General features: G+C 39.4%; 1 protein-coding gene across 9 annotated transcripts in view; it reads right to left on the minus strand.

Moving 5' to 3' along the window:
* LOC101602864 (ankyrin repeat and KH domain-containing protein 1) overlaps positions 1-24,921 on the minus strand; it is a 153,590-nt gene that overhangs the window by 45,887 nt on the left and 82,782 nt on the right. For 6 of the 9 annotated variants that reach the window (XM_045132883.1, XM_045132884.1, XM_045132885.1 and 3 more), the window contains exons 15-20: positions 13,703-14,449; positions 6,027-6,172; positions 5,765-5,876; positions 3,573-3,718; positions 1,434-1,576; positions 885-1,098 (exon numbers count right to left, since the gene is read on the minus strand). In XM_045132883.1, the coding sequence (XP_044988818.1) occupies positions 885-1,098; positions 1,434-1,576; positions 3,573-3,718; positions 5,765-5,876; positions 6,027-6,172; positions 13,703-14,449 (1,508 nt within the window). Of the gene's footprint in view, positions 1-884; positions 1,099-1,433; positions 1,577-3,572; positions 3,719-5,764; positions 5,877-6,026; positions 6,173-13,702; positions 14,450-24,921 lie in introns of those variants that run through there. The other 3 variants (XM_045132889.1, XM_045132888.1, XR_006633208.1) reach the window with 2 other exon arrangements.

Below are 24,921 nucleotides of genomic sequence, written 5' to 3' on the forward strand. Positions count from 1 at the left end.
TTCTCTCTCTGCCTGTTTCTCTCTCTGTCACTCTCAATTAAATAAATAAAAATAAAACAAAAAATGGGGAGGGGATATGATGGAGAATGGAATTTCAAAGGGGAAAGCAGGGGGGTAGGGAGGGTACTACCATGGGATATTTTTTATAATCATGGAAAATGTTAATAAAAATTAAGAAAAAAAAATGGTAACAGGTGTTGGGTGTGGTGGTACACGCCTTTAATCCCAGCACTTAGGAGGTAGAGGTAGGAGTATCACTGTGAGTTCCAGGTCACTTGGAGAGTACATAGTAAATACTATGTCAGCCTGGGCTGGAGCAAGCCCCTCCTTTGAAAAACAAACAAACAAACAAACAAAAAGTAACGGGGCTGGAGAGATGGCTTAGTGACTAAGGTGCTTGCCTGTGAAGCCTAAGGACCCATAACCCATGTAAAAGAGATGCACATGGTGTCGCATGTGTCTGGAGATTGTTTGCAGTGGCTAGAGGCCCTGATGCATCCATTCTTTCTCTCTAATCAATCAATCAATTAAAATATTTAAAAAATGGTAACAGTGAGGCTAGAGAGATGGTTCAGTGGTTAAGACATTTGCCCGCAAAGCCTAGTGACCTGAGTTTGATTTCCCAGTACCCACATAATGCCAGATACACAAAGCAGTGAATACATATGGAGTTCATTTGCAGTGGAAGGAAGTCCCAGCATGACCATTTTCTCTTTCTCTCTTTGTCTCTCTCTGCTTGCAAATAATTTTTTTAAAAAAGGTAACAGCATGTATCACTAACTACTGTATAATACAGTTCTCCAAACCTGCATTGGGGATGAACTGAAATGCCATGTTCTTCCAAATATATATCTGAAATAGTTGACAAATGATAAAATACTTACCTTTGCCCTGTGTTCAACATTGGCTTTGCGGTCCAGAAGCAAACTGACTACTTCTGCTCGGCCCTGGAAACAGGCCAGGGTGAGAGCTGTGTTCCGATTGGTTTCTATCTGAGCATTAATGTCTGAACCCATATCAAGTAGCAATTTCACTGCAGGAACATGTCCATTCATCGCAGCCAACATCAGGGGAGAAATACCTAGTTTACTCCCAGTCCTAAGGAACAAATGTGCTCAGAAAATTAATATGTTGCCTGTGTTTTCTTTAAAGCACTAAAAATGAAAACATTTAACTGAAAAAGGAAGATTTGTAACATTAATAAGTTATGAGCAACATCTCAGGAAAATATAATTCCTACTTATATGTTATAAATTTTCAACTATACATAGCAAAGTACTTTTTTGGGAAGAAATTACTGAAATAAGCTAGGATAATTTTAAGATCATTATGGGTTTTCACCTTTATTACTTTAGTACTATTGTAGAGGAAGAAACATAACACTAAGGTATTAACTTAATGATTAACTTGATGATACAAGAAACAGATGATACCTGGAATTAATTTCTGCTCCAGCATTGAGCAAAATCTTAATGATATTAACATATCCTCCAGAGGCAGCTAGACTCAGTGGGGTATAATCAGACACATTCCTGTGTTCTTTATTTGCACCTCGAGCCAGCAGCAAATCTACCACCTACAGTGCAAAATATGAACAGAGAAACCCATGTTACACCAAGGGATCAACTTGAAATGAAGAAAGCACAAAGAAATAGGACCTACAATTTCCTTGGCCAAATATCTGATATTCTAATGATATTTTATTAGGTATTAAAACATGAGCACTAGATAAATGAATTCAACTTAATATTATTATTTTATTTGTTTTGGTTTTTCGAGGTAGGGTCTCACTCCTGCCCAGGCTGACCTGGAATTCACTATGTAGTCTCAGGGTGGCCTCGAATTCACGGCGATCCTCCTACCTCTGCCTCCCAAGTGCTGGGATTAAAGGTGTGTGCCACCATGCCCGGCCTACTTATTTCTTATTGCTAAGTTTTTTTTAAATTAATTAATTAATTTATTTATTTTAAATTTTTATTTTTTATTTTTATTTATTTATTTGAGAGTGATAGACACAGAGAGAAAGACAGATAGAGGGGGAGAGAGAGAATGGGCGCGCCAGGGCTTCCAGCCTCTGCAAACGAACTCCAGACGTGTGTGCCCCCTTGTGCATCTGGCTAACGTGGGATCTGGGGAACCGAGCCTCGAACCGGGGTCCTTAGGCTTCACAGGCAAGCACTTAACCACTAAGCCATCTCTCCAGCCCATTATTGCTGAGTTTTATGTTTGGTCCTTTAATTTTTTTAACAGTTTATTTACATGACAGAGAGAAACTGTTGATAGATGATAAGAAAGAATGAAAGAGAGACAGGGGGCGAGGAGAATGGGCACACCAGAGCCTCTAGCCACTGCAAAAGAACTCCAGATGCATCTGGAGTTCCTTGTGCATCTGGCTTTACATGGGTAATAGAAATTGAATCTGGGTTCTTTGGCTTTGCAGGCAAGTGCCTTAACCCGCTAACCCATCTCTCCAACCGCCCGGTTCTTTAATTTTGAGACCGGGTCTTACTCTGTAGCCTAGGTTGGTCTTGAACTTGTGGCATTCCTCCTCCTGCCTCAGCCTCATGGATGCTGGGATTACAAACATGTGCCACCATATTCAGGTGGATTCAACTTCATATCAAGAAATGCTTAGCCAAGGCCGGGCATGGTGGTGCATGCTTTTAATCCCAGCACTTGGGAGGTTGAGGCAGGACTGCTGTGAGTTTGAGGCCAGCCTGATACTACATAGTGAATTCTAGGTCAGCCCGGGCTAGAGTAAATGAGACCCTACCTTGAAATTTCTCATGAAATTACAAAGCTTTTGTATAGCAAAGGACACTGTGAATAGAGCAAAGAGACAACCCATAGAATGGGAGAAAATTTTTGCCAGCTATTCATCTAACAGAGGATTAATATCGAGAATATACAAAGAACTCAAGAAACTAAACAATAAGAAACCAAACAGCCAATTTTAAAAAGTGGACTATGGGCTGGAGAGATGGCTTGGCAGTTAAGCACTTGCCTATGAAGACTAAGGACCCTGGTTCAAGGCTCAATTCCCCAGGACCCATGTTAACCACATGCACAAGGGGGGCACATGCATCGGGAGTTCATTTCCAGTGGCTGGAGGCCCTGGCGCACCTATTCTCTATCTATCTGCCTCTTTGTCTGTCGCTCTCCAAATAAATAAAAATAAACAACAACAAAAAAAGATCTTGATCTTAATTCTCTGAAAGTTTATGGAACATGTCAAAACATTCATGTGTGGTTTTTTAAGGCTTTTTTTTTGTTTATTTTTATTTGAGAGCGACAGAGAAAGAGGCAGAGAGAAAGAAAGAGAGAGAATGGGTGCGCCAGGGCTTCCAGCCACTGCAAACTCCAGACACCTGCGACCCTTTGTACATCTGGCTGATGTGGGTCCTGGGGAATCGAGCCTTGAACAGGGGTCCTTAGGCTTCACAGGCAAGTGCTTAGCCACTAAGCCATCTCTCTAGCCCTCATGTGTTTTACATGTAGTCAAAATACTAATCCTATGCACATTTTAAGATATAAATAAAATGTTTACAAAATGAAAATTAATGTCAACATACCTCCTGACGTCCACCAGAACATGCTAATGAAAGTGGAGTATCTTTAGTTCTTTCAGATTGTGCTTCTATATCTCCACCTTTATCCAAAAGGATTTCAACAACTCCAACATGACCTGCTGTTGCTGCCAGGATCAGTGGGGTAAAACCTAAATAAGAAAATAAAAATAATTTACTTTAAAGCCACTGTTTATAAATCTCTATTATTTTAAAGACTTCAGGGCAGATATTGATAACAATTTAGCATTAGTTTGCCATAAACTATGATTTTCTTTAAAATTTTTTTCTTTAGGTTTTTTCAATGTAGGGTCTCACTCTAGCCCAGGCTGACCTGGATCTTACTCTGTAGCCTCAGGCTGGCTTTGAATTCATCATGATCCTTCTACTTCTGCCTTTCAAGGAGTGTACTTCCCTGCCCAGCTTTGTTGCGCTTTTTTCTTTCTTTCTTTTTTTTTTTTGTGAGGTAGGGTCTTGCTCTAGCCCAGGCTGACCTGGAATTCACTATACAGTCTCAGGATGGCCTTCAATTCACAGTGATCCTTCAACCTTTGCCCCCCACATGCTGGAATTAAAGGCATGTACCTTGACACCTGGCCTAAACCATAATTTTAAAATATGTGCATGATTTTCCTGCATATTTTCCTTACACCCCAGATCTACCATGTGGGTGCTTTCACTAACTCTAGGTCTGCTACCTGTGTAATTTCCTTAAACTCAAAGTAACCATGAAGGCGACCCTCTTCATTACTAATTTCTCCTACGAGTTTCCTGGTCAATGCTTTGATATCTGCCCTCTCATTTTTCCTTCTGCCTCAGTATTTGTCCTCTTAAGTTCCCAAATTGGAAAGCACATGGCAAATGCCATGTAGGTTCCTCCTGAGTCTCCCTAAACAAGCTCCTAGATTCTACTTTCCACAAGTAGATGTCTTTACTCTGATATCGCCTTAAAAGCCTCAGTTTCTCTTAAGTCTAAATGCTTGCAGCTTTATTCCAATATCCTTATATAGATAGGGGAGGGGCAGGCAGAGACAAAGAGAATGGGTGTGCCAGGACCTCCAGCCACTGCAAAGGAACTCCAGACATATGTGCTACCTTGTGTATCTGGTTTACGAGGATCCTGGGGAATCCAACCTAAGTCCTTGGGCTTTGCAGGCAAATGCCTTAACCACTAAGCCATCTCTCCAGCCCGCCAATCTCATTTAAAAGCTTCAGTTTCTCTTAAACCAAAATTTCTTTAAATAAACCCCACAATTTGTGATTTGTCCCAAATTAAACTTAGTAACTCATAAGTTATCCTCTTGAGTCCGTCTTAATTAATTCTTTTAAACTGATTTTTTTTTTTTTTTTTTTTGAGGTAGGGTCTCACTCTAGCCCAGGCTGACCTGGAATTCACTATGGAGTTTCAGGGTGGCCTCGAACTCACGGCAATCCTCCTACCTCTGCCTCCCGAGTGCTGCGATTAAAGGCGTGCACCACCACGCCCAGCTTAAACTGATTTTCAAACTGATTTTATTTATGTATTTGAAAGTGACAGATAGAGAGAAAGAGGCAGATAGATAGACAGAGAGAGAGAATGGGTGCGCCAGGGCCTCCAGCCACTGCAAATGAACTCCAGATGTGTGCTCCCCTTGTGCATCTGGCTATCGCGGATCCTGGGGAATTGAGCCTCGAACCAGGAAAGCACTTAACCACTAAGCCATCTCTCCAGCCCGTCTTTATTAATTCTTTATTGAAGTTAGGACAGAACCCAACACTTAGGGTTCATAAATTCTGGGGGACCTGTTCCAAACCCCCAAATCCTGCATCAGTATGGGTGCCTGTATGCTATGGCCTACATGTGGATGTCAGAGGACAACTTTTTAGTCAGTCCTGTGTCTGCCTTATTTAAGCCAGGGTTTCTTGCTCTGGATTCACCCTCTGCTGTTTTTTGTTACACATGTATGAAAAGCTTCCAGGAAGTTCTGTCTCTACCTCCCAGCTCACCTCTGGTGTCAGCATGAGTGTTGGCATGCTAGCATGACAGAAGCCCACATGGCTGTAGGCTTTTTATGTGCAGTTGAGATTAGCAAGCATTTTATCCACTGTGTCATCAGCCCAGCTCAAGAACTACTTACCGATAATGAAAAAGTGTTTTATGATTCAAAGCGTTCTATGATATAAAAACTCAGATTTTATTTGTGACTAACATTTCCTACCTTTTTTGTCTCTATGCTCAATTTTAGCTTCTCGTGCAATGAGTACAGATACAAGTTCTTCATGACCACCTGCACAGGCTAGAGTCAATGCTGTGTCATGATTGCTCTCGGTCTAGAAGAAAAAAGTTACTTATTTTTATTACCATTTTCACAAAAATGTTATAAGTGAAAAATATTTCTTTTTGCTAGGAGTGTTCACTTATCATTTCCTTTGCCAAACAAATTAGAACTTGCAAAATAAGTTTACAAGTAATCTACTCACATGTGCATCAATGTCGACTGAAGGATACACGGATGGCTTAGACTGGGAAACTACATTGCTTGGAGTTTGTGAACAGGATTCAGGTGAAGGACATTCGGTTGTCTGAGAGGGATTGTTTGAACCAGTGGGTACTCTGCTACTCACAGCTGAAAAACAACATTCATATTGCTAAATTCCTTTTAAATAAGTAAAGTTGTTTATACACAGAAAAACATAAAACAAAACTTTCCATACCAGTAATACACCCTGTAGTGGTTAAGTTACATGTCTAAGATTTGGAATCAAAAGGACCTATATTTGAATTCCAGTTCTAGCACTGACTTTCTGAACTCATACAAGTAATTGAACTTACATGAGGCTCAATTTTCCTATGTGTAGGATGAGGAAGAATACTACCTGCCTTGAAAGGTTGTAGAAAATACCACTTGAGATAATGCTTGTCATTTATTTAACACAGTGCCTAATATTTATTGCATATGCAATAAATAGTGACATTTTATATTGTCAATAGGGATAATATAAGTCTATTTATTTTTAAAAGAGAATTTTTAGCTGAGCATGGTGGTATATATCTATAATACCCTGAAGCAGGAGGATGGCAAGTTCAACGCCAGTGGGAAACTCCTCAAGAAAAAACAATCAATTAAATAAGAATTTGATAGCTAATTTTGTGAAAGGCAATTAAATAAAAATATTTAGGGAATAATGCAAAAAAATGAGGGAGAAGGGAGCAAGTTATGAGTATTTCTCACCCAAAACAACAGTAAATGCATGTTTTTAAAATTCAGTATTTAGTTTGAAATTTTTGTTACAAGAAATACATTTCTGAAACTCAAGAATTTTTTTCCTTTTTCTAAGGCAGGATCTCACTATAACCCAGACTGACCTGGAACTCATGATGTAGCTCTAGGCTGGCCTCAAACTCACAGTGATCCTCTTACTTCAGCCTCCCAAGTGCTGGGATAAAAAGCATGTGTCACCATGCCCAGCTTCAAAATATTTTTCAATGAACACTGGAAATTCATATTTGAAATCTCAAAATTTGTTGTTTCAAACTGGGCATGGTGGAACAAGATGGTAATCCCAGCACTTGGAAGATAGAAGCATGAAGACAAGAAATTCAAGATCATCTTCAGCTATACAGGTTCAAGGCCAGGTGGCCAACATGAGACTCCGTCTCAAAAAAACTAAAATTTAGGTGCTGAGCATGGTGGTGCATGCCTTTAATCCCAGCACTCAGGAGGCAGAGGTAGGAGGATCACTGTGAGTTCGAGGCCACCTTGAGACTAAATAGTGAATTTCAGGTCAGCCTGGACTACAGAGTGAGACCCTATCTCAAAAAACCCTAAAATTTAGTGTTTGAAAACAGTTAACTGGAAACTATATCTTTATGTCTCTGAATATTCCTTATGTTTCATGGGAGATGGAGTTTGACTTATAAAGGATGTTGTAAGTAATTTGTGAGATAACGCATTTAAAGCCCTTAACATAATGTTTGGTACATGGTGAGTGCTCAACAAATATCACATGAGACATTCTCTAAGTCTTTCAGTACTGCTACTCATTCATTGAAAAATGGAAACAATTACTATACACTCAAGAAAGAAAAAGCATATAGTCATCAACAACAGAAAAAAATAAAGCTTCAGTGTCTGTCATATGGTTAAAGCTGCATCCAGATTCAGAATTGAAGACACACAAGCTGTCATGGAAAATAGAAGTGAAAATGGAAGCATTTTAAGTGTTGGAAAATGTTTTCTCTCTAGAATTTTGATGTGATTGGATCGTAATCAAAGATACTATTCACAACAATATGAAGGACTTGGTTTAATAGTTTACTAGCATAAATAACACAATTTAAGATGTCTGGATATGTTTCTACACGAGCTATCCTTCTACTCCCCATCTATACAAAAATCATGGAAATAGAAATTTCAACTTTAATCATCACATTAATAACATTATTTGGTAGCCAGTTATAAACAGGAATGACTATTATTTATATTTTTTTCACCTATAAGGACATGCATTATGGAAACAAAGCTTTAAATGTTTTTGTTATTCACTGAAATAAAAGAAAATAATGTTCTGTTACATCTCAAAATACTTGATATGTTTGGGAAACAGTTCTAAAATGCCCAACATACATAACATCTTACTGACAGACATCAACAGTGGTGGGTCTTATAATTAGAAACATATTCCTCAGTTGAGAATTACATTTTTGGGCCAGGTGTGGTGGCACATGCCTTTAATCCCAGCACTCAGGAGACAGAGGTAGGAGGAGTGCTATGAATTCTAGGCCACCCTGAGACTACATAGTGAATTCCAGGTCAGCCTGGGCCAGAGTGAAACCCTATCTCAAAAATAAATAAATAAATAAATAATTACATTTCTGTCATGGTTTATGCATGTCATTTCTTTCCTATTGTGAAAGCAAAAATTTTTTAAATTAAATAATTGATTAGACTGATAAGTCAAATGTGATACTATAATAGACTCCTTTACAGAACTGACTTTGGGAAAATATGCCTGTGTATTTAATAACTCTATTACCAAAAACATTGTATTATAGCAGTTATTTTATACTTTTGTACTTTATTATACTAGAATTTTTCTTTGTAATAATGACAATCAGAACCATTCCATAGAAAGTGACTTTAATAGTATTAGTTACATATCAACATTATAAAAATAAAATAAAATTGCAAGAGATTTAAAAGGTACATGTGCAATAAAGACTGTATCAGAGAACATTATATTTCAGAACTATGACATTTTCATAAATTCTAGAACATTTTCTACCTCTGTAGGAAAATGTCTCTGAAAATGACAAATGCAGACATCTACCATACAAATTAACATACAATTTAAATTAAATTTATACACTATTCTAAAATGGAGTGAAGTATCAGGTAGAACATTTCAACCTGATTCTATGAAACTGAAGAAAATTCATTTTCTAGGAGCTATGAAAGATAATACTATTTCCAAATTTTTTTAAAATTTTTATTAGCATTTTCCATGATTATAAAAAATACCCCATGTTAATTCCCTCCCTATTTCTAAATTTTTATGGATACTAGATAAACATAAAATATAGTGTGAGGTTTCTAGAAATTTTGTTATAGGCACGGTGGTGTCAACCTGTAAGTCCTAGCATTTGGGAGGTAGAGGTAGGACAATGGGGGTTAATGACTAGCTTGGGCAAACAAAACAAGCACAAAAATGAATAAATAAACTGGCCATGATCCCAGCACAGGTAGGAGGATTGCCATGAGTTCAAGGCCAGCCTGAGACTACATAGCGAATTCCAGATCAGCCTAGGCTATAGCCAGACCCTACCTCAGACACCCCCCCCCGCCCAAAAAAAAAAAAGCCTAGGGCAGGAGAGATGGCTCAGAGTTTTGGTTCTGGGTTCAATTCCCCAAGCCCATATAAAGCCAGGTGCACCAAGTGACATGCGCACTTGGAATCTGTTTTCTGTGGCAAGAGTCCCTGGCAATGCCATCCTGGCCCCTACCCTGCTTGAAAGTAAAAAACTTAAAATTAAAATGCCAGGGCTGGAGGCTGGAGAGATGGCTCAGCAACTAAAGTCACTTGCTTACAAAGCCTGATGGCCTGGGTTCAATTCCCCAGCACCCACATAATGTCAGATGCATAAGGTGGTGCATGCATCTGGAGATCGTTTGCACTGGCAGGAGAACCAGGAATGCCCATACTCACTCTCTCTCCAAAAAAAAAAAAAAAAAAAAAAAAAATATATATATATATATATATATATATATACTCTGTAGTCTCAGGGTGGCCTTGAACTCAAGGCGATCCTCCTACCTCTGCCTCCCGAGTGCTGGGATTAAAGGCGTGAGCCACCATACCCGGCTTACTTCTGCCTCCTGAGTGTTGAGATTAAAGGAATGTGCCACTGTGCCTGGCTCTTTTTTCTTCTTGTTTTGAGACAGGTTTTTTATATATAGCCTAGGCTGACCTTAAATTTGATATATAGCTGAGGATTAGCTTGAACTCCTTATTCTCTTGCCTCCACCTCCATGAATGTGATGATTATAGGTGTATGTCAACCTGCCCCACCTAAGAAGTGGTTTATTTATTTATTTTTGGTTTTTCAAGGTAGGGTCTCACTCTGGTCCAGGCTGACCTGGAATTAACTATGTCACAGGGTGGCTTTGAATTTATGGTGATCCTCCTACCTCTGCCTACCGAGTACTGGGGTTAAAGGTGTATGCCACCACTCCAGGCTTTATTTTTTTATAATATTTTTATCACTTATTTATTCATTGGGAGAGAGGGAAAGAATTTCCAAGGCCTTTAACCATTGTAAACAAACTCCAGACCACCTTGTGTACCTGGCTTACAAGAGTACTGGGAAATCAAATGTGGGTCCTTAGACTTCATAGGCAAGCACCATGACTGCTAAGCCAACTCTTCAGCCCAAAGTAGTTTATTAAAAAAAAAAAATTCAACAAAATGCTGGGCATGGTGGCACACACCTTTAATTCCAGCACTTAGGAGTTCGGAGTTAGGATCATTGTGAGTTTGAGGCTATCCTGGGACTACAGAATAAACTCCAGGTCAACCTGGGCCATCCCTCCCACCCCCCAAAAGAAAATAATAATAATAATAAAAAAATCTCAACAAAATAAACAGCTATCATACATAATGAAAATTGGATTATAAACATAAAATTATAAATAAATAACAGCTTATATGAACTACCATGCACAATTTTATACTTATTTGATAGAGATTTGCCCTTTTTTTGTTTTGTTTTTTCAAGGTAAAGTGTTACTCTAGCCCAGGTAACCTGGAATTCACTATGAAGTCTCAAACTTTTGGCGATCCTCCTATCTCTGCTTCCTGAGTGCTAGGATTAAAGCCATGCACCATCACGCCTGGTGAGATTTGAATTTTTTTGTTTTGTTTTTTTGAGGTAGAATCTCACTCTAGTCCAGGCTGACCTAGAATTCACTATGTAGTCTCAAACCCTTGGCGGTCCTCCTACCTTGTCTCCCTGGGATTAAAGGTGTATGCCACCACGCCCAGCTGAGATTTGAACTTTTGAGAATCATTTGCTACTAAGGTAACTGCTAAAAGTCCAACACTTTTAGAAGAAAAAGCACTTGAGGATCAAGTTCCTAATCAAGAGTAAATATTCTGTTTAGGACTGTATCAGTCAGGTATTATAAGTATTACACATATAATACTGTATGGTAAGATGCTGAGTCAGCTAAATTATATATAACCAATTAATTATTATAAAAATATTTTGAGACTAGAGCAGCAATGAAAAAAATCACTGTTGAATAAAAGTTATTGCTGTTATACATTCTCTAAAGTAGTCTACTAAATATGAAGAATGACAACTAATTTAAGCAAAATTAATTATATCTATGGCCTGCTCTATAACCGTGCTAATAGACTAAAGTGTTTTACAATTGCAGAATTAGATATTAACCTGGTCTAATTTCTTTCTCCTTCAAGTTAAGGAAATTAAGAGAAAATTAGACTTGGGAAAATAATTTTTTTTTTTAAGGTAGGGTATCACTCTAGCCCAGGCTAACCTGGAATTCACTATATAGTCCCAGGGTGGCCTCGAATTCACGGTGATCCTCCTACCTCTGCCTCCCAAGTGCTGGGATTAAAGGCGTGCGCCACCACGCTTGGCTAACAATTTTAAATTTTAACTGAGACAAGCATAGGTCTTTGTCTTGAACAAATAATAATTATTGCTACGTATTTCAAAACTGATAACTTTATAAAATTAGAAATTTCTATGAAGATAAGTTTTGACCATGTTTGATTTAAAAGCTAAAAGTTGCTAATATAAAATATCAGTACTAATGTCTGATACAAATTAAATTTTATTTGCTCGTATTATTATATATAAACATGTTTTATAAGATAAATTTTATTTTCATGTAATCTTATAAATGATCTTTTCTATTTAACACATCAGCAAAAATAACACTTTATCTTCAAAAACCATGTATAAAAATTAGAATAAAATTAAAACCTACAAGCTACCTTTATAGTTGTTTCTACATTCTTTACTTAAAAACAAAACAAAAAATTATCTGTATGGAGCAATAATATGGGTTATATACAAACAGTACTTAATTAGGAATATTATAATGATAGCTATAGAACCCTGATCTTAAAAATGTTATTCCCAGGCCACCAATTTCATCATCATTATTCATAATCATACTTTATAACCCATTATTTGTCTTTAACCCATGTTGTAAATTAGAACTATAAACATACTATAGTGAGTTTATTCATAATTTCTAATAATTTTTTTCTAACAACTTTTAATATTAATGATTCAAAATTAGTATGAATTGAGGCTCTAGGCTGGAAATATAAAAATTCAAATTAAAGACTAAGGAGCCTAACTCCTTAAAACATTTTCCAGCATTTTAATTTAATTTTAATTCTCAGCAATTTAATTTAAGAAAACTAAGATATTCCTCCTCTGCTTGATGGTACTTGTTACATGTCAGAGGAGCCTCAAAGCAAGATCACATCTACAGGCAACTGAAGTCACACACATATTCAATAAGATTCCTGGTTTAAGTAGTCTTATTCCACATTTTCAAAGATTCAGTAAAGATTAGGAAGACTAAAGGCTCACAAAAAGAAGAAAAGAAACCGGGGAAGTGTCTGGGATGGGGAAGGAAAGGAGAATATGACAAGCGGAAACAGACAACAGTAAGGAAAAAAATGTTGCAATCAAGAGACAGAGGACTGGCCTGCCTTTGAATATCACTCCAGCTACATCTTAGTTCTTGATCTTCATCCACTGTCAACAGCCATTCTGGCTGCATTTCTGAACTGGGCTCTCATGGAGGTGATACATTCACCAGCCATCTTTAGGAAGGTAAATGATTAATTGCACTGTTTTCCCACTGCTGCAAGGACAATGAAAGGGAAAGTAAACGTGTGCACCTCATTTCATATCTAGTTGTAATTTTCCATACAACAATAAACAGAAACATATACTTTAAGTTTATAAGGCCTTTTAAAATTTTTTTCTGTGTGTGTGGATATGTGCACACGTATGCACGCACATGCTTGGTGTGTCTGTATGTTTTTCATCAAGAGGTAATGCAAAGATTCTAATCTCTAAACCATCAAGTGAGCATAATTTAAATGTAATTTAATTGTGTAACCACAAATACTATACCATGGAATGCTTGATTTTCACTGAACATGTGAGTTAATTAGAAATCATTGAATGGACCTAATATGATTTAAAATTTTGATTTATAAACATGAAAATCAACAACAGGAATATTAAATGTATAATCTAACATGAATATCTCTAGAGCCTTATCAAGAAATTCTACTCGGAGAGCTCCTATCCAAGAAACAATACAGGGTGGTTTTGATACCAAATATCTAAAATAAAGGACTATGGTATCTTTATTTCTTTGCCTTTGAAATATGATTTAAAAAATAGAAGAGAATAACACATCTTTATGTGTTTAGTGTTATTGATCTTAGTTAAATTCACTTCCAAAATACCTCAAGAATTGAGCAGTTTTACAAAGATAGTTCTAAAACAGAAAAGTACAAAGTCTGTGGTTTTGGAGGGGCATTTAAAGAAGTTGAACACAGATTACAGAGAATTATTTCAGACATATTTCTTAACCCACCTGCTATCAGGTCATCAAGAGTGTCGGTAAGCGTCTGGGCTGGAGTTGCAACCATTAGTCCTTCTGGTTCTTGAACTAACAGCCCCTGATCATGTCCAGTAATAGCAATCTGAGGCTGTCCTACAATCTGCTGATTACCTGATACTTTCTGAAGTTCAAGAAAATTTGTCCCGTTAGAACCTAAGTCACACTGTGGAGATGATAAAGGCTGGACTGGGACAAAATCAATTTGTTCTGCTGAAGGTGGAGACTGTTGATCATCATCAACATTAGGATCTTTAAATAAGATTGGATCAACCTGAGGTAATTCTGAAAAGTGGTCCTCGGGGAAACTACCATCTCCTTTCCCTTCTGGGAAGACTCCTCTATGAGAGCACTGCTGGTGTAGAGACACTGTGTCTTTCTGACCTTTGGTTTCCAAGTATTCTTTGGTAAACTGCTGCTGTGTTTTCATCTGCAACTGCCTTTCCACTTTCTGTAGTTCTTTCAGTATTTTCTTCTTCTTCTGGACTTGTTCTTCTCTGTTCTTTTTAAGTTCTTCTATCTTATCTTTGTTCAGAGGTTCACCTTGAATTAACTCCAATGACTTAAGCTGTGCTTTTTCAATAGCACTAATTCTTTGTCCCAGTTCATTCAGCTTGCCTTCAGTCTCCTCTACTATGCACTCCAAAGGCTGGTATGGGTGAAAAGGTGCCAGTAGGTCCTGATCTGCTACCTGCTGGGAACTGGGCTTCTGCTTGGATGTACCTAAGCACATGAAAAATGTTTGAAAAAGTGCCATGCTAAAAAAAAGAAAAAAAGAAAAAGAAAAAAGAAAAAAAAAAACAAAGAAAAAACAGCAACAACAACAAAAAACAAACAAAAAAGAAAAAAAAAACCAAAATAACAACAACAATAAAAAAAAGTCCCCACCCTCTCCCCACATAGACCACCCTCCCCAAATCAGTATAATTAATGATACAGAATGAATGCTCAAGAGCCGCACCAATGTTAGGTAGATTCTCGCCTATATTTATTTCACATACAATAAATTGGTATGTTACCAATTAAAAAATTGAGAGCTTAAAAAAATCTACTTATTTGGCCAGGCCTGGTAGTATACACCTTTAATCCCAGCATTTGGGAGGCAGAGGCAGGAGGATTGCCATGAGTTCAAGGCCACCCTGAGACTACATAGTGAATTATAGGTCAGCCTGGGCTAGACAGAACAAGACCCTACCTCAGAAAAAAAAAAACAAAAAAAAAAAAAACTATTTAGTTGGATAAAATGATTTGGAAATTATGACAGATACAAGGAGAAAAGGAAAAGAACAAGCAAAGAACCTCAAAATTTTAATCAGATTATACTTTTTTTTTTTTTTTTTTTGGTTTTTCGAGGTAGGGTTTCACTCTAGCTCAGGCTGACCTCGAATTCACTATGTAGTCTCAGGGTGGCTCGAACTCATGGCGATCCTCCTACCTCTGCCTCCCAAGTGCTGGGATTAAAGGCGTGCACCACCACACCCAGCCAGATTAGACTTTTTAAGAACATCAAACCTAAACCAGAATCAAAATAATATTGAGAATATTAATGTTGGCCTGTCTATTTAGAACAACTGTTCTTTTGACAATGACTATGCAAGTAAAGTTACTACAAAAGACCAAAAATGTATGAATCAAAATAGAGAAAGTATTTCTTTTTGTAAATTAATTAATTTACTTTTTTTTTTTAACATAGGTTATAGTATGGGAGAGTATTTTTCAAGTTAGCAAAATATTTCTATTCTTACGTTGAAATACAATGTGGTAAGTTTTTTCACAACACGTCTTCTTAGACAGATGTGCTAGCACATGCCTACAACCTCAGCACTTAGGAAGCAAAGGCTGGAGAACCAGGAGATCAAGGTTATCCTCAGCTACATAGCTCTGTGTTAAGCTACATGAAACCCAGTCTCAATAAACCAAGAGAGAGAGACAGACATGACTTTAAAAAATTCTCTATTAAGGGCTGGAGGGTTTAGTGGTCAAAGAGCTTGCCTATAAAACCTACAGACCCATGTTCGACTCTCCAAATCCCACATAAGCCAGATGCACAAAGGTGAGGAAAAGTGCAAGGTCACATGTGCCCACTAGGTGGTGCAAGTATCCGGCATTCTATTGCAGTGGCTGAGGGCCTGGCATGCCAATTCTCTCTCTCTCTCTCTAAAATAAAAATTAAAAAATTTTTCCTGTCAAATATATGTCAACATTTATATAACAGAACATATTAAGCTTAAAAAGGATAATTATACTAAGTGTACTATGTTTAAATAAACCCTTCAAGCAAAGTCAAACTACAGGTATGAGAGAAGCAATAATGTTATTGGGAGAAAATCAGATGTCCCATATAAGATTACTCATACTGATAGCACATATTTTTAAATAAGGAAATATATATAGCATATTAAATTACATATTTAAGTTTTTCACCTTACAAGAAGTCAGTTAAAAAATAATTATTGATAATAATAGTCCTAACATGTGGAACTGAAAGGGAAGAAATACACCTTTTTTTGTTTTGTTTTGTTTTTTGTTTTACAAGGTAGGGTCTTGTGCTAGCCCAGGCTGACCTGGAATTCACTATGTAGTCTCAGGGTGGCTATGAACTTACGATGATTTTCCTACCTCTGCCTCCCAAGTGTTGTGATTAAAGGTGTGCAACACCAGGCCCAGCTTAGAAATATACTTAAAAAATTATTAATTAACTTGCAAGCAGAGAGAGAAGAAAAACGCAAAGAATGGGTGCACCAGATCCTCCAGCCTCTGCAAACAGACTCCAGAAGCATGCACCACCCTGTGCATATGGATTTACATGGGTATTAGAGAATCAAACTCAAGTTGTTAGGCTCTGAAGGCAAGTACCTTAACTGCTGAGCCAACTCTCCAGCCCAGAATGCACTTTTTGATGTACTACTCCAAGATGTCAGGGGCTTAATCTTATTTAGGAAGAAGGAGGACTATGAACGGGGATGGGGGGGCTTACTACTGATACATGTGGCAATACAGATAAACATCAGAAACATTATGCTAAGGTAAAGAAACCAGACTCAAAAGACTACTCAAAAGCCAGGCATGATGGTGCGTGCCTTTCATCCTAGCATTTGGGAGGCAGAGGTAGGAGGATTGCTATGAGTTCAAGGCCAGCCCAAGGCTAATAGTAAATTCCAGGTCAGCCTGTGCTAGAGCAAGACTCTAACTCAATAAAACAAAAAAAGAACACTAAAAAAGACTATTAATTCATATCAAAATTATAGAGGGATGGCTTAGCAGTTAAGGTGCTTGCCTACGAAGCCTAAGGACCCAAGTTCAATCTCTCTCCAGATCCCACATAAGCCAGATGCACAAAGGTGAGTCAAGCACACGGTTCTATATGCCCACTAGGTGGCAAACACATCTGGAGTTCGATGGCTGTGGCTGAAGCCCTGGTGCACCAATTGTCTCTCACTTACTCTCTCTCTAAAGAAAAAAGTTATAGAGAAAAAGCAAGTATACAGAAAATTGAGGAGTTGCTTGAGGTTGTAACAATAAGAATGAGGTTACATTTTGGTGGCTGAGGATGATCTTGAACTCCTGATTCTCCTGCCTTCACCACCTAACTACTGTGTTTACTGGCATGTGCTACCACAGTTGCCTGTTGTTTTTTTTTGTTTGTTTTGGTTTTTTCAAAGTAGGGTCTCACTCTAGCCCAGGCTGGCCTGGAATTCACTATGCAGTCTCCGAGTGGCCTCAGACTCTCAGTGATCCTCCTAGCTCTGTCTCCCAAGTGCTGGGATTAAAGGCGTGTGCCACCATGCCCAGATTCACATTGCATTTTAATATAAGAAAAGAAATATTTTGCCAACTGAAATCTCAGCAACTAGAAGGCTGAGGCAAAGATCAGGAGTTTAAGCCAGGCAAGATGGCATACACTGTTAATCTCAGCACTCAGAAGGCAGAGATAGGAGGACTGATGTGAGTTTAAGGCCAGCCTGGTACTACAGTGAGTTCCTGGTCAGCCTGGACTAAAGTGAGAGCCTGCCCTCAAAATAAAAATAAAAATTAAAAAAACAGATCAGATGGAGAGTGGAGTTTCAAAGGGGCAAGTGGGGGTGTAGGGAGGAGAGGGAATTACCATGGGTTATTGTCTACAATTATGAAAGTTGTCAATAATAACAATAATAATAATAGTAAAGATCAGGGGCTGGAGGGATGGTTTAGCAGTTAAGGCATTTGCCTGCAAAGCCAAAGAACCCAGGTTCGATTCTTCAGAACCCATGTTAGTCAGATGTACAAGGGGGTGCACATGTGTCTGGAGTTCGTCTGCAGTGGCTGGAGGCCCTGGCGCACCTATACTCTCCCTCTCTCTCCCCCGCACTCTTTCTATGTCAAATAATACCCCCACAAAACTAAATGGAGGTGATAATCACAGAAGTTGGCAACTGTACTAAAGCACAATGCATTGACTATTTTAAATGAGTAAATTGTATGGTATGTAAATTAAAAACAAAGTGGATAAAATAAATAGCAGATTGTTCTTTTGAATTGTAGTGAATACATATGAATATCACAAATCACTTCAGATTTTGTTTTGTTTTGTTTATTTCTGAGGTTCTCAGTTCAGGTTGAACTTGAACTCATTATCCTTTGACACCAGTCTCCTAAATGCTGGAGCTACAAGGATGCATCATCACATTTAAGTTTAAAATAAAATCATCTAATATATAAAAATCATTCGCCTAAAGGAGTTTGGAAAAGGTACCCATTAGATGGTAAAATACCTGGTGTGGTGGCACATGCCTTTAATCCCAGCACTTGGGAGGCAGAGGTAGGAGGATCGCTGAGTTCAAGGCGACATTGTGAATTCCAGGTCAGCCTGGGCTAGAGTGAGGCCCTACCTCAAAAAAAAGTTCTAAATGGTAAGCCAGTAACTTAAAAGCTGAAAAATGTAAATCAGAGATCTCAAAAGTGTAGGTAACCGGGCGTGGTGGCGCATGCCTTTAATTCCAGCAACTTGGGAGGCAGAGGTAGGAGGATCACCGTGAGTTCAAGGCCACCCTGAGACTACATATAGAATTGCAGGTCAGCCTGAGCTAAAGTGAGACCTTACCTCGAAAAACCAAAAAAAAAAAAAAAAAAGTTTAGGTAGTAAGTTGAACCTCATAGTATTACCACATACTTACAACCACGATTGTTCAGAAAGTTGAGACAAAGGGATCTGGAATTCAAGCTAACCTGGGCAACTCCATGAGACCATATCGCCCCAAAATTAAAATGAATAAATTTTAAACAGTTCAAACATATGCAACATGGGTTACAATTGTCTTAGCAATATAAAACCAGTTTCAATTTCACACTGCAATCATGTGCAGAGGCTTAGTTATTCCTGAAGAAAACTTTAGCAAAGCATATTGTCTATATTTAATTTCATCATCCTATCTGAGCAAAGTGGTGGAAAAATACTTTTATTTTGTTTTTTTGAGTTAGGTTCTCACTCTGGCCCAGGCTGATCTGGAATTCACTATAGTCTCAGGGCAGCTTCAAACTCACAGCAATCCTCCTACCTCTGCCTCCAGAGTGCTGGGATTAAAGGCATGCACCACCACACCCTGCGGAAAAATACTTTTTTCAGAGCAAAAGTCAGTAGATTTGTGAGATAGTTTTACTACTATTTCTATAGTCTTTACAGAAACCTGTGTTTTGATTTACTTGCTCAAAGTCCTGAAGGACAATTAACAGATAGGAAAAGCAATGTATAAAACCACTAACAACAAGAAATTTTTCAGTCTTATAATGCGTGTAATCATGCAAGTGAAGTAAACTTAGAAGCTTTGCAAAGGCTGAATTGTCCTTTAAAGATGCTTCAGTTTAGTTTAGTTTGGTTTGGTTTGGTTTGGTTTTTCAAGGTAGGGTTTTACTGTAGCCCAGACTGACCTAGAAATCATTATGACATTTCAGGTTGCCCCAAACTTAAGAAGATCCTCCTATCTCTGCCTCCCAAGTGTTGGGACTAAAGACATGCACCAACACGACTAGCAAGATGTTTTAGTTTTAAAGTACTCTAGTATAAGCCCTTGGCTCACTCAAATATTCTCTCACTCACTTATTCACTCATAAAAATATTTAAAATAATAAAGTATTCTTGTACATCTGTTATATAATTTTTGGATTTAGGATTAACATTAACCAGAATGATATTTATATTATGACTGCACTGGACATTCACAAGTTTAAAATATTATTTTTTTTTTATTTGAGAGAGAGAGAAAGATAAAGAGAATGAATGAATGGGTGTACCAGGGCCTCTAGCCACTGCAAATGAACTCCAGATGCATGCACCATCCTTGTGCATCTGGTTTATGTGGCACTGGGGAATTGAACCTGGATCCTTAGGCTTCATAGGCAAGTGCCTTCATTTCTGAGCCATCTCAACAGCTCCACCACCCCCCCTTTTTTTTTGTTTTTTTTGAGGTAGGGTCTCAATCTACCCCAGGCTGACAGGGAATTCACTATGTAGTCTCAGGGTGGTCTCGAACTCACGGGATTCTCCTACCTCTGCCTCACAAGTGCTGGGATTAAAGGTGTGCACCACACCTCCTGGTTAAAATTTTTTTTATAATATTTATCATGGGACTGAAGAGATGGCTTAGCAGTTAAGGCACTTGCCTGCGAAGCCAAAGGACCCAGGTTCAATAGCCCAGGACCCACATAAGCCAGATACACAAGGTGGAGCATGTATCTGGAGTTCATTTGCAGTGGCTGGAGGCCCTGGCACACCCATTCTCTTCTTCTCTAAGTAAATTAAAAAAAAAAAATTATGATCCAAAATAGGAGTAGAGGGCTGGAGAGACACCTTAGTGGTTAAGGCGCTTGCCTGCAAGGCCAAAGGACCCAGGTTTGATTCCCCAATACCAATGTAAAGCCAGATGCACAAGGTGGCATATGCATTTGGGTTAGTTTGCAATGGCTGGAGGCCCTGGAGCACCCATTCTCTCTATCTGCCTCTTTCTCACTCTACCCAATAAATAGATAAATAAAATACAGAAAAACAGTAGAATTTTGAAGACAGTAGGAGGAATGACACTGTCTACCTTGTTAACAAATAATATGCAAGACTAAAAGTAGTTTATGTAACAGAATAGAGGTCATAAACCAAAGCATACATAGCATTAAAAATGTAAAACAATGCACAACAAGCAGTTTTTCCCTCAAAACCAGCCTGCCCTGGGGAGCCCCTGAATCCATCTCCTAAATGCTGGGGTTATAGACAGGCTGCCATTCCCTCCTTGCATTTACATGTGTGCTGGGGATCCAAGCTCAGGTCCTCATGCTCGTGCAGCAAACGCTTTACCAATGGAACCATCTCCTGAGCCCAGCAACAAAAATTTAATAGGAAGAAGGAAACATTACAAGACACCAGAAAAGAAGACTTTCAAACATCTTTCTCTGACAGATATAAATAAATAAATCAATACATGGTTAATATGGAGTGATGAATAAAATATAGTTTAAAATAGAGGTAAAGGGCTGAAGAGATGGCTTAATGGTTAAGGCATTTGCCCGCAAAGCCGAAGGAACTAGGTTCAGCTCTCCAGAACTGATGTAAGCCAGATGCACATGGTGGTGCATTCACCTGGAGTTCATTTGCAGTGGGTAGAGGCCCTGGCAAACCCATTCTCTCTCTTTCTCTCAATACATAAGAAAAAGAAAAGGAAAGAAATAGAGATAATACTCACCATCTCATCTTATTTTATTTGATTTTTAGCCTACTGTTTTTTTGCCTCTAGCATTTGGGAAAAGGTATGCAGAGAGTTGGGGAGATGGCTAGGTGGCTAAAGGAGCTTGCTTGCAAAGTCTGACACCCCGAGTTCAACTCCCCAGTACCCCACGTAAAGCCAGATGTACAATGTGACACAGTTTGTTTGAAGTGGCAAGAGGTCCTATGTGCTTATTCTGTCTCTCTGTTTCTCTCAAAAAAAAAAAAAAGGCAGTAGAAATCATGACGTAGAGATAGCTTAAAAATTATAATAGTAGTGCTGGATTGAACCTAGGGCTTTGTGCATGTTAGACAAGTCCTCTACCACCAAACTAAATCTCTGGACCCTGACTTTATTTATTTATTGGCAGTAAGGAAATGAAGTAGAAAAAAGGCATGGTCCACCACACCCACCTAAATATTTAGTATACTCTTTTTTTTTTTTTTTTCTTAGGCGTGCGCCACCATGCCCGGCAGGACATTCCCTTTAAAAAGGATGTTTTTGATTTATTTGAGGTGGGGGAAAGAATGGGCGCCCCAGGGCCTTCTGCCACTGCAAACGAACTCCAGATGTATGTGCCACCATGTAAGTATCTGGCTCATGTAAGCAGCTGGCGTACAAGAGTCCTGGGGAATCGAACCTGGGTCCTTAGACTTTGCAGGCAAGCGCCTTGACAGCTAAGCCATCTCTCCAGCCCTAAAAGGACATTTTTCAATGTTCAATTACAGCCAGTCAGGATTACCATAATAATTCCTTTAGCCACGCTTGCAATCCCAGCACTCAGGAGGCTGAGGCAGGAGGATTGTCACAAGTTCCGGACCAGCCTGGTCTACACAGCAACACTGTTTCTAAACAGAGAGAGGAAGAGAGGAGCTGGGAATTATGGCTCAGTGGTAGAAAGCACTTGCCTAGCAAGCATGAGCCTCCCCCCTCTGGGTTCAATCTCTACCACTGAAAAAAAGGGGGATAAGAAAAGTCCACCCTTCAACAGTTACGTTCTCCGCATGCTTTCACTAGGCGCTCACACAGTCAGGAGTCCATGGAGGGAGGGAACTGGGCACTGGCTGGCTGGCTACTACAGCCTTAGGGTTGCCCCAGGAATCTAGTGGTCACCCCGCCGCAAGGGCCAGGCTGCTGCCCGGAGGCACAGTGACCAATCCAAGGTCACCCAGGAGAGGACGCAGCCGGCTTTGCTGCAGGCTCCAGGGCTGACAGCGGGGTGCTCTCTACGCCCCACACCCCACCAGCAAGAGGCTCCGCAGCGGCGACTCCCGCCGACACACTGCCACATTGCAGCTGGGCGACCTGCAACAACACCCCGACCCTCACCCCGCCTGGATCCAAGCCTCCCCGCCGCGTAGTCCTCCCCCGCATTCGGACCCCTCACCCTTTATTATTATTATTATTTTTTTTTTTTTCGCCCTCTCAACCCAGCTTTTCCCGACTCCGGGAAGAACCGGGAAGAGAAGGCCTTTAGTATACTCTTGATATGAGCTTACCCCTATTATTTTCAAGTATAAACTAAGTAGTACATTGTGCAATAGAAAAATAATGATCAGGGCTTGAGAAGCTTAGCAGTTAAGGCACTTGCCTATGAAGCCTAATGACCCAAGTTCAATTCCCCAGGACACACAGAAGCCAGGTGCATAAGGTGGCACATGTGTCTAGAGTTCGTTTGCAATGGCTAGAGGCCCTGATGCACACATATTCTCTCTCTCTCTCTCCAATATTTATTTTGGTTTTTTGAGGTAGGGTCTCACTCTAGTCCACACTAACCTGGAATTCACTATGTAGTCTCAGGGTGGCCTCAAACTCACAGTGATCCTCTGACCTCAGGCTTTCTGATTGCTGGGATTACACAGGTACCACTATGCCTGGCTCAATGCTACTTTTAAAAAAAAATATTTTACTTTTATTTATTTATTCATTTATTTGACAGAGAAAGAGAGAGAGAGAGAGGGAGAGAGAGAGAGAGAGAGAGAATGGATGTGCCAGGGCCTCCAGCCACTGCAGACAAACTCTAGACTCATGTGCCCCCTTGTGCATCTGGCTAACGTGGGTCCTGGGGAATCGAACCTGTGTCCTTTGGCTTCCTCCAGCCCAATGCCACCATTTTTGTCCTCCTCCCTCCTTCCCTCTCTTTTTTTTCTGAGGTAGGATCTCACTCTAGCCCAGACTGACCTGGAATTCACTACATAGTCTTTCAGAGTGGCCTCGAACTTACAGGATTTACAGAACGTACAGGAATCCTCCCACCTCTGCCTCCTGAACTTAGGCTAAAGGCATATACAACATGCTCTGCTCTCAATACCACTTTTTAGCTTTAGCTGGAGCTTAGCTACAGAAAATGAGAAAAACAAGCTGGTGTGATGATATAAACCTTTAATTGAGCAGTCAGGAGGCAGAGGCTTAAGGATTACTGGGTCAGCCTGCATCTCATAGACTACTTAGGGAGACTCCCAAAAAAATAAAAAAAAAACCAAATAGGCATTTAGCTTGTAACATGCAAGTTGGTTATGATGCTGTGATTCCTTTAAAAGTGGATGTTTAATCTGCTTTGTACCTGTTACGATTAAAAATAGTAAGAAGTCTCACATATATTATAATGGACAGGAGAAATGGCCTAGTTATTAAGGTGCTTACCTGAGAAGCCTAAGGGCCCAGAACCCACATAAGCCAGATGCACATAGTGGTGCATGAATCTGGAGTTCATTTGCAGTGGCCAGAGGCCTTGGTATGCCCATTCTCTCTCTCTTACACCCTGATAATAAATAACATTAAAAAAAAAAAAAATAGGAAGCTGGGCATAGTGGCACATGCTTTTAATTCCAGCACTCAAGAGGCAGAGGTAGAAGGACTACTGTGAGTTCGAGGTCAGGCTGAGACTACATAGTGAATTCCAGGTCAACCTGAGCTAGGGTAAGTCCCAACCTCAAAAAAAGAAAGAAAGAAAGGAAGGAAGAAAGGGAGGGAGGGAGGGAGGGAGGGAGGGAGGGAGGGAGGGAGGGAGAGAGGGAGAGAGGGAGGGAGGGAGGGAGGGAGGGAGGGAAAGAGGAAAGAAGGAAAGAAGGAAAGAAGGAAAGAAAGAAAGAAAGAGGGCTGGAGAGGTGGCTTAGAGGTTAAGGTGCTTGCCTGCAAAGCCAAAGGACCTTGGCTCGATTCCCCAGGACCCACGTAAGCCAGATGCACAAGGTAGCTCATGCATCTGGAGTTCATTTGCAGTGGCTGGAAGCCCTACCATACCCATTCTCTCTCTTTCTCTTTCCCTCTCTCAAATAAATAAATAAATAAATATTTTTCATAAAAAGACCTTTAAAAAAAAAGGCAGAAAAAGCCAAAGACAATGATAATATATGCCTGTGGTCCCAGAACTCCAGAGACTTCAGAAGGATGATTTTAGCCCAGGAGTTGAAGGCCAGCCTAAGCAAAACAGGGAGACCTTGTCAACAAAAAGTGGGGGGGGGGGGG

This window comes from Jaculus jaculus, chromosome 13 (assembly GCF_020740685.1).
Source record: "Jaculus jaculus isolate mJacJac1 chromosome 13, mJacJac1.mat.Y.cur, whole genome shotgun sequence".
Taxonomy (NCBI): Eukaryota; Metazoa; Chordata; class Mammalia; order Rodentia; family Dipodidae; genus Jaculus; species Jaculus jaculus.